Source organism: Vespula vulgaris, chromosome 16 (assembly GCF_905475345.1).
Source record: "Vespula vulgaris chromosome 16, iyVesVulg1.1, whole genome shotgun sequence".
NCBI classification, from domain to species: domain Eukaryota; kingdom Metazoa; phylum Arthropoda; class Insecta; order Hymenoptera; family Vespidae; genus Vespula; species Vespula vulgaris.
In genome coordinates, this window is record NC_066601.1 from 2,572,501 (window position 1) to 2,582,444 (window position 9,944).

The window sequence follows — 9,944 nt, forward strand, 5'->3', positions numbered from 1 at the left end:
ATCGATTTTGCACACCAGCAACAGGTACGGTGAGACAGGCATAACACGGTGCATTCTGAGTTGTGTAAACTGGAGCAGGGGCAGGATACATTTGAATTTGTGCAGGATCCACTGGCGGCATAGCAGGGTACCGTCTTAAATTAGGAGTACCAGCATGATTGTGATGATGATGCATTGGATGTTGTTCCTGCATCAACATGGATTTCGGACCTTGATTTCCGCCATCGTTTAAAATATCAACTCCTGGCATACCCTGTGAATAAAATAACATTTCGTTCATTAGATACATCATATTATACCCGTATATATTCTTTTAATCCTTTTTTTCTTTTTTTTCTTTTTTTTCTTTTTACACGAACCTCATTTTCCATAGAATCTCCCATCGTATTTCCTGAATTATTAGTATTGTCTAGCTTCTTATCTGCAGTAATTTGATTCAATCCATTAGTAGTTTGACTTTTAATTATACTTCTCAACTGTCCTACAGCATTTGGAGTTAATCCAATTTCCCTTAAATCTTCGTCACTCATTCTCCGCATCTATATAGTCAATAACGTAAGATAAATATCAGAATGTTTAATTACACGAGTTATAAGGTAATTATACGTTAATACTTGAGCTCACCTGATCAAGAGAAATATCTTGTAGGTTTCCTTTGAAGTTTGGCATTTCTTTGCCCAATGTTTCCCTTAAAGAATCTCCAGAGGTTGAAGATCTTAATCGTGGGGGAGGTGGTGGTGGTTGCTTTGATTGTGTTGCTGGGATTAATGTGCAAGGATTGTTGTCTATGCTGTTATGTCTAGAGAAAGTCGTCGTGCTGGTAATTGGTAAAGGAAGAGATCTCGATGGAAGTAACGGTGATTGTGCTGGAAGACTTCTGCTCGTGCCAAGTGCAGGAAATAGAGGGAAGGAACTGGCATTGGAACTAGAGATACTCATCTGACTGTTACAGGCACTCGTTGATGTTAATGTATTCGAAGTTGACTGAGTGACTTGTGAAGATGTCCGTGGCATTGCATTATTTCTTCGGCCCATTGGAGAATTACTACGACTAGGAGATCGAGATTGGGATGGCGAGGACTGGCGACTGACTAAAGGGGAAGGTGGATAAGCCAACATGTCACCGGTATGATACATCAGTTGATTTCCCATTACAACCTGACCTGTCCATGGTGGTAAATGATTAACCGACGGAAAACCAAGATGAACATATTGCGTTGTGCCTCCAGAACCCATTGACATTTGTTCGGGAGTAGGCAAACATATGCCGGGTGGAGGCATAGAAAGACCAGGTGGCACTCCGCTCATCATTGGATTATTTCTCATTGACATATCTCCTGCAAATGAATATGAAAAAAAGGTTAATATATATTTACATCTTGGTAATATTATTTATTAAAAAAATATTAATGTTTTTCCTTTTTCTGTAAACTAACATACCATGATAAGTTTGCATTTGAGGTGGTGGCATCAAACAACTACTTTGCATTTCAGGATCCACTAATCTATCATTTGTGTTAATGCATGGTGTACAGCCCTGCAAATAAATTAATCTATGCAATAATACGCGATACAAATGCTACAAGCAATTCTTTACTATGATTTTTATATAATAAGTGTTAATTCCATTTTATTTTATAAAGATGAATGAATAGCCACCTGTTTAATACTATGCTATAGATTTAGTCGTATGATCGTAAAATAGTACCAAAGTGTTTAACAATCGTGTAAAATAAGTAGGCTATCATAAAGCATAATGTAAATAATACCGCAAACAAGTGATTATTCATTAGCAGTTATAACTTAAAAAAACTAATACGCAATAAGAAAGGCATAGACATTGGATATTACTTGTACAGGTTTGCCAGAAGTGATAGACTTTGAAAGATTAAACCGTGTCTCCTCCTCCTGAAGTTTAATGTAAATATTACCAAAGACACTCTTCTGTTCGTACGTAAAGGCTGGATGATTTAATGCCATTGTATATAGTAAGAGTAATTCTTCCAGAGGTTGATCGTCTGGTGTAAAAGTGGTCCCATTGAGAAGATTGGAAATCTCTTGATAATCAAAGTTTGACAAGTTTTTGTATAAGATCACTGCGCATGCATAATTGCAAGAATGTAGCAGTGCCATATAGAGAGCAAGTTTTCTTCTTGTGCGCTTGTCTGTGACACCAAGGTTCGTCAGCTCTGTGAGATCTGAGACATTGTTTGCATGATGCTCTGTATCGCGCAGATCATTGTAATCTCGCTTTCCAATATCCTCGACACACGTGCCAAGGTATCGTACTTCAAATGGCAAGCACATATTTAGCAACGTGCACATGACATCTATACGTTTATAACTGCACAGACATAAACATATATGTTAAATTGACATACTATAGAGCATAAAAGATCTTATTGACAATAATAAAACTTAATGTGTAATATATATATTTCATTAAGTATTACGTACAATAACACATGTATCTATAATTAGCAAAGTATATTTTAAGATTTAATCAATTAATTATTTACAAGATCAAAGTAAATTTGTCATTGATCTAATCAAAGAAGTTTGCGCTTGTAAAGAATAGAATAATTAAAAGGTTAAATAAATATTAATTCAAGTTAAAAAAGAAATCAAAACAAAAAGAATATGCTTTTCTTGCATAACAGGTTGCCATTAACTATCAAATTTATCAAAAGCACAAGTACAACAGCCATGAAAATGAAAAATAATAGAAACAATGATGCTAGAGAGTGTAACAATGAAATATAAAAAGTATCATTGAGTATCAAAAGGAAATATTATATGAAAAAGGAAATAGTAAATATATATATGTTTTTAAATGCATTCATACGTGCCTGACGAGAATGCGCCCGCGCGCGCAATCACGTTCTTATAGGTATATATATATATATATATATAACACGTTAGACATAATGTCCCATCATAAAAAAGATATATTTATTTTATAAGATAATTAAAGCAAACTCCCGCATTTTCGGAATATCGTGATATCTAAAAGAAAATAATAATTAAATATTATTTTGGTTTATATCGATTATCTCACACAAATATCTGAGTAACATCTATTATTATCAAAATTTATTATACGCATATATAAACAATTTCCTTTTCTTTATCTATAACAGCTTGTAAATTATAAGTCAAGGAAATATATCGTTAACGTCAGTAATAAAATTTGAAATATATATATATAATGATATATATATATATATATATATATATATATATATATAAGCGAACGAAAAAGCATAGAAAGAAAAATCATCTCAATCGTAAGAAGCTAAAAAAAAGGAAAAAGATAAATTCGCAAAGAGAGACAGAGAAGAAAGAAGAGAAGAAGAAGAATAAGAAGAAGAAGGAGGAGGAGAAGGAGGAGGAGGAGGAAGAGGAGAAGGAGAAGGGGAAGAGAAGAGTAAAAAAAACCCATGACAGCTTTTCCATTTCGAACGATGTAAAATGTAAGATAAACGAGGAAAACCTCCTTGATTATCTCAAAATATCGAAAGAATGAGATAGAAACTTAAGAAATAAGAAAGATATATGTATGAACGTGTGTGCGTATACGTATATGTATATCTACATACATACATTCATATATATATATATAAACATGAGAAAATATATAAAAGTATAAATCGTAAAACGTCAGTCAACGCAACATAGGAGGACGCGTTGTGAGAAGGAAGAAAAAAGGGGGAAGAGAGGGAGGGAGAGAGGGAGGAAGGGACAGAGAGCGAGAGAGCGAGAGAGCAAGAGAGAGAGAGAGAGAGAGAGAGAACGAATAAAGAAGGGGTGAGGCGGAGAAGAGAAATGGCAAGAGAAAGAGAGACAGAAAGATAGAAAGAGAGAAGAGAACAGATAGACAGAAAGATAGAAAGAGATAGATATAATGGGGGGGGGATAGGAGGAGGAGGAGGAGGAGGAGGTGAGGGGAAAGAAAGAGACAGAAGGAAGACATCGGAGCTTAGTGTATCCGCGCGCAAATAATAACGTAAAATTTACCTGGACAGATTCCCAAACCATGATACCACGTTCTCCTTACACACCATTGCCAGACAACATTGATACTACTTGGTCTGGAGAAAGCGCCGATACGGACAAGTTTGGCGCCTCGGATGCTATCAAGTGACAATCACGATGTAGTGCTTAAGAGCCTGTGTCGGGCTTGCGATAAAGAGCACAAGGATTCCCCCACGTTAATAATAATATATTTTTTTTTTGCTTTTAAAACGGACTAATTTCCACGGGCGTTTTAAAGTCCTTCGAAATTGATAGACGTATTATTGGTACGACGATGGTGGCGGGTACGCAAACTTCGCGACGACTACTATACGACGTCGACGACGACGACAACGACGACGACGACGACGACGACGACGACAGCGACGGCGACGACGGCGACGACGATGACGACGACGACGACGACGACGACGACGATGGTAGAAACAGGAGCAGGAGTAACAGCAGCAGCAGCAGCAGCAGCAGCAGCAGCGGCAGCGGCAGCGGCAGTAGTTGTCGTACTTTTCGTCGTAGTAACTCTAGTAGCAGTGGTAGTAGTAACAGTAGTAGTAGTTGATAGTAACAGCGACAATAGCAATAGCAGCAACAACAGCAGCAGAACGATACACCGTCGTCGATTATCCACATTCGCGGCAGCAGAGACAAGGCAGGCCACGGGCCAGACCAGGCGCGACCGAAACCGCGATAGATCCGACGGTATAAAAACAACGTACGCCGATGAGAGACGGGGCCACTCGCGTTATATCGAATAACCCACGTGTTTACGGCGTTATATCCAACTATCCCACCATCTATAATATAATATTACTCTTCCCAAATGTCCTTCCTCAAGATAACTTATATATTCTTAGGAGGATGCTCCGCGTTGAAAAGTCTCGGCTCTCGAGATCCGTTCACATGCTCGCGTTAAAAAAGGCATCGGGTACTTGCTGCTTATATCTCTCTCTCTCCCCAACCTAATGCCGCATTCTTATGTACACCGTATGTCGGGATATTTTCAACTCTTATACTATTCTTTTATTGGCTGGTTTCCGCGGCAAAGCATACCAATGTTCGAATACGGTCTTCACGACTGCAAAATAAAGAGCTTTCTGAACGCTCTGAAACATTTATCAAACGTTTCGTCGAACTTACCTCTGACCAATCACCGAACTCCATTATTGACTTGCGCAATTTAAATCGGACAATTCGGACGACGTACCTTCGTTATTAATTATTTAAGTCATTTTCTATCGTTTCATTCGATTAATTAGTTTTGATATAAAACGCGTTTGAATTTTACAATGTTCTGCTTTTGTTTTCATAATGTAATTTCATTTCACGCGTTTCGATGCGAATTGTTGTATTTAAAATTATCGAAATTATTTTCATGTATTTTCAACTGCGGTTGCGTGACCTTACCGCGTTTATAATTTCGTTGGTTCGATAGAAACGTTGTTAAAGATACGTTTGAAAGATTTAGAATTTCAAATGATTTAATTTTATCGATTTTAAATCTCTTATAGAAATCTCTTCTAGGAACTTATTGATTAACGGTCAAAAGCAGATTAGAAGGGATTAGAAAAAAAAATAGAAGCAAATATTTTGTTCGAATCTACTTGAATTTGAATTGCCAGTTGTTTTGATAAATTTTGAAGTGCGAAAGTATAAAAATATTTTCAATCTTTCTACGTTATATTCTATATACATATCCACATACGTACATACGTACATACGTACATACATCGTACAAATAACTATTTGTCGTAATTTATAATTATTATTACTATCACCATGGTAACAAGAAGGAAAACAAATCGCATTTACGCGCTCTTACATTTATTTCTGCAAAACTTTTATATTTCTATATATTTCAAACGTTATATGCTTCGAATAATATGAGTTATTATTATATTGTAAATTGAATATTATTACTGTAATTTATTGATATATATACAATGAGGTTTAAAATATCTGCACAAAGTAGCAACGGTCACAAAAATTTAGTTACGTGTGCAGCTTGGAGTTCGGCAGAAGAAATATTTTCTTGCGGGTAATTCTTCTTTATCAAACATATTTTTTGCTTGTACTAATTGCTTTTTTTTTTGCAGAGAGGATCATTTACTAATATGCTGGTATTTAGAAAGTGGAAATGCACATTCTACTGTTATTACAGAATTTTCATCAGATTTTTTTCCTACTTCGATGCAATGGCATCCACGTCCTAATCATTTAATAACAGCCAGTAAAAAGCAATCGTTAGATATACTTTTAATTACTACAGCAGATGGTATGTATTTTAATTTTCAAAATATTCAAATTAATTATGTAATACTTTATTCTCTATTATTTTGTTCTTATAGGAAGGTTTCATCTGGTTAATAAAAATGGTCGTATTGAAAAAAGTATTGACGCTCACAAAGGTGCTACTACTATTGGCAAGTGGAGTACAGATGGTTCGGTATTGCTTACAGGTAATAAAACAATTTATACAAAGATAATAAACTGATATAAATAATATCTATATAGTAATAATTATATATATATATACATGTATGTATGTATGTAATTTCAGCTGGAGAGGATGGTTTAATAAAAGTTTGGTCGCGTAGTGGTATGCTTCGTTCTGTAATAGTTAGAGGCAATTCATCTATTTTAACATCAGACTGGAGTCCAGATTGTTCTAAAATACTATATTCACAGGGAGGATATTTATTTTTCCAATCACTCAATTCCAATTCTAAACCTTACAAGGTTACACATTTTTTTTTTATGTAATATAATAATTTAGTTTGTCATATTTCATTATAAACATTACATTTACTTGTATTATTAGTGGCATGCTCATGAAGGTCTTGTCTTGACTGTTTGCTGGAATCATAGTCATGGATTTATTATTTCTGGTGGAGAAGATTGTCGATATAAGGTTTGGGATTCTAATGGTAATCCAATCTATAATAGTAGTCCTGGTGATCATCCTATTACAGCAGTTAGTTGGTGCAGTTCGGGCGATTATTTTGCTATAGGATCTTTTAACATGATTAAACTTTGTGATAGAACTGGGGTTAGTATAATAAAACTATATTTTTGATATAAATAAATTATATATCGTATGACATTCTCTTTTTATTCTGTTTATGCAGTGGTCTCATTCTTTAGAAAAAATTAATACTGGGAGTGTATATAGTATAGCATGGTCTAGTGATGGTACTCAGGTAGCTATGACTTGTGGAAATAATGTTTTAACTGGTCATGTTATAGGCAAGTAAGTTCTTTATGGAAAATTATTTTAATATATGGAAATTGTTGGAATAATTACAATAATACTTTTAATGCAATGATATTATATAGAAGACTTGAATGGAACAATTACGAAGCTACCTTAATTAAAAGGAAAGTATTAGAAATTAAAGAAGTTGGTAATGAAGTTCATGAAACTATAGAAATATCCGATCGTGTAGTTCTATTGGCATTTGGTTTTGATCATTTAATTGTGATCACTCCAGGTCAATGTCACATTTATTCTGTTACAAATTGGAATACACCTGCAATATTTGACTTAAAAAGTAGTTCTGTATCAGCAGTTATTCTTGCAAATAAGTAAGTAAAATTGAAATATTGTATATACCGAACTATTATTAAAATAATGTTTCAATTATTGTTTTGTAGACATTTTTTATTGGTAGAATGGAACTCTATAACGTTGTACAATTATCAAGGTCGTTTATTGGGTGTCCCTAAATGGAAGGGTATGACACAAGAACCTCTTTATCCACCTTGTATATCCTTATGTTTTGATACTCTTGTTGTTAGAGATCAGAAAAATGAAAAATGTAAGTAATAAAAGATTCCAACACTTAAAATATATAATCTACATATATGTATATCTTTTTCTATAATAAAAATATTATTTCTTTTTAGTACTACATGTTTTAGAAATATCATATAACAAGCCAATTGTTGAAAGTCAGTCACATTCTCATCCTCAGAATATTACTCAATTGGCATTAAATCATATTGGAAGCTCCAGTGATCGACAATTAGCACTTATTGATATAACTAAAGATTTATATTTAATTTCCATAAGAGCAACGGGTTATGGCCGAGCATGTAAAATAGGTATTTATAAAGAATCTTGGACAATACTATTATATTATTCTAGAAAAATAAATAAGATAAATTTAGATATTATTTCCAGCTGCTATGGCACAAAATGTTATATGGGCTGTCGATGCAAATGTATTAGCAGCAATGCTAGATGCTACTTTATCCGTATGGTTGTGTCCTAATTGTGTACATTACAGCGATCGCAAAATTATACGACGAACTAGAATCGATAAAGAGAGCAGGTTTGATAAACAAAATAACTACAGCTGCTACATTGCGAAATATTTTGATTTATAAATTTACTTACTATATAGTGAATTTGGAAAACAACCAACCATTATCAGCGTTTACAATGGTATGGTCAACGTAAGACGTGGAGATGGTGCTTTAGTTTCATCACAATTTTATACTTTTTTTACTAGCTTGCATCAGCTTATATTACAAAAAAAGTGGAAAGAATCTCTTTCACTCTGTCGCATTGCTCAGGTATATCACACTTATTATCTTCATTCCTTCAATATATCATTGCCTTTACAATGTTATGTAACACATTTTTTATTTTTCTTAGAATGAGATATTATGGACATGCATGGCTATTATGGCAACAGATAACAAAGAGTTGAATGTTGCAGAAGAAGCATATGCAGCTATTAGAAGATATGATAAAGTTGATTATGTTCGACATATCAAAGTAATTATAATAAATACTACTACTGTTATTAAACGAAATTAAATTAAATACTATACAATACCGATTAAAATGTATTTTAGAATTTACCCAAGATAACAGAAAGATATGCGGAAATGGCGTTATTATCTGGTGATTTGCTAGCAGCTGAAGGTATACTTTTACAAAATGGGTTAATTGAAGAAGCTATTACATTAAACATAAAAGTTTACAATTGGAATAGGTACCGTAATTTATTAAAAACGTGTAGCTATTTTGTCTCTTGACTTATTTTATTTTACATTTTAGGGCACTTGAACTTGCCATAAGGCATAAGAAACAAATAGAAGAAGTTTTAAATGCAAGAAAAGATTATTTAAAAACATTAAAAAAAGAAGAAACAAACTCAAGTTATCTTGCTGCAATGAATAATATATCTTCATCTTTGTTACAACAGGTTATTATTGATACTAAAATATAAAGCAATTTTTTTTATAAATGTAATATTGTGAAATAAAAATCCTATTAATATTTTCGCAGGCACCATCATCAATAGAGTGAATTTTATTTATTGATATTATTACTATGGAATAAGATAGAAATATTTTAACAATTTCAATCATCATTTTTATAAATTAATTGAAAATTAACGACATTAAGTATTTAATAAGTCACGGTATATTGACTTTGAATCATCGCAACTGTTTATAATTATATTTGATTTTATCTACTTTGAATTGTATATTTCGGAATGGAAGATGCGCAAGCGTGTGTGTTAGAGAGATGATTGCGACAGGTGGTCGCATCCGGTATAGAGTCTACAGTAATAAAGAATTTTCTATCTATGTATTAGATCTGTAACGATCAAGAATGCATCATAGTTATATAGAATATTTTCCAAAGGTCAATGGACCTTAAATGATGATAATTTGATCGAATTCTCTAAGGATGATTAAAAATGATCAAGAAAACCTATTAAATTTATTTCCTGTATGTATCCAACCATTTACTACTGCTCCTTATTTATTTATATTTCTACTCCTTCATTATTATTATTATTTTTATTAACACGAATAGATGACATACACGCACAGAGAGAGAAATAAATTATTTGAAAAATTCACTGGCCGGATTTTGTTTCACTGCTATATTAGAA

The 9,944-nt window shown here is 33.3% G+C and overlaps 2 protein-coding genes across 3 annotated transcripts in view; one reads left to right on the forward strand and one right to left on the reverse strand.

Annotated features, from left to right (window-relative positions):
- LOC127069600 (uncharacterized) overlaps positions 1–4,934 on the reverse strand; it is an 11,106-nt gene extending 6,172 nt beyond the window's left edge. The window contains exons 1-6 of the mRNA XM_051006771.1: positions 4,018–4,934; positions 1,852–2,344; positions 1,441–1,537; positions 625–1,337; positions 360–539; positions 1–253 (exon numbers count right to left, since the gene is read on the reverse strand). The exon at positions 1–253 is cut by the window's left edge and continues 7 nt beyond it. Coding sequence (XP_050862728.1) covers positions 1–253; positions 360–539; positions 625–1,337; positions 1,441–1,537; positions 1,852–2,344; positions 4,018–4,064 — 1,783 coding nt within the window. The 5' untranslated portion in view covers positions 4,065–4,934. The remainder of the gene's footprint in view (positions 254–359; positions 540–624; positions 1,338–1,440; positions 1,538–1,851; positions 2,345–4,017) is intronic.
- A 67-nt stretch (positions 4,935–5,001) lies between these two features.
- LOC127069602 (intraflagellar transport protein 80 homolog) lies at positions 5,002–9,768 on the forward strand. 2 transcript variants are annotated; one of them, XR_007783630.1, is made up of 15 exons: positions 5,002–6,067; positions 6,126–6,304; positions 6,378–6,488; positions 6,590–6,768; positions 6,851–7,078; positions 7,158–7,279; positions 7,366–7,614; positions 7,684–7,847; positions 7,936–8,133; positions 8,213–8,363; positions 8,436–8,607; positions 8,690–8,812; positions 8,893–8,962; positions 9,098–9,245; positions 9,329–9,768. XR_007783630.1 is itself a non-coding variant. In XM_051006775.1 (15 exons), exons 1-15 carry the CDS (start codon positions 5,973–5,975, stop codon positions 9,347–9,349), a joined length of 2,280 nt encoding a protein of 759 aa, XP_050862732.1. In that variant the 5' UTR covers positions 5,002–5,972; the 3' UTR covers positions 9,350–9,768. The 2 variants fall into 2 exon arrangements, 1 of the variants encoding a protein (XP_050862732.1); XM_051006775.1 differs by having other exon boundaries at positions 8,893–9,032.
- The last annotated feature ends 176 nt before the right edge of the window (positions 9,769–9,944 follow it).

Bases quoted from the DNA above. Each gene is read 5' to 3' on its own strand.
- LOC127069602 (XM_051006775.1), top strand. From the start codon at position 5,973: ATGAGGTTTAAAATATCTGCACAAAGTAGCAACGGTCACAAAAATTTA. The intron at 6,769-6,850 runs GTTACACATTTT...TTGTATTATTAG, and splicing joins CCAATTCTAAACCTTACAAG to TGGCATGCTCATGAAGGTCT. The intron at 7,848-7,935 runs GTAAGTAATAAA...ATTTCTTTTTAG, and splicing joins AGATCAGAAAAATGAAAAAT to TACTACATGTTTTAGAAATA.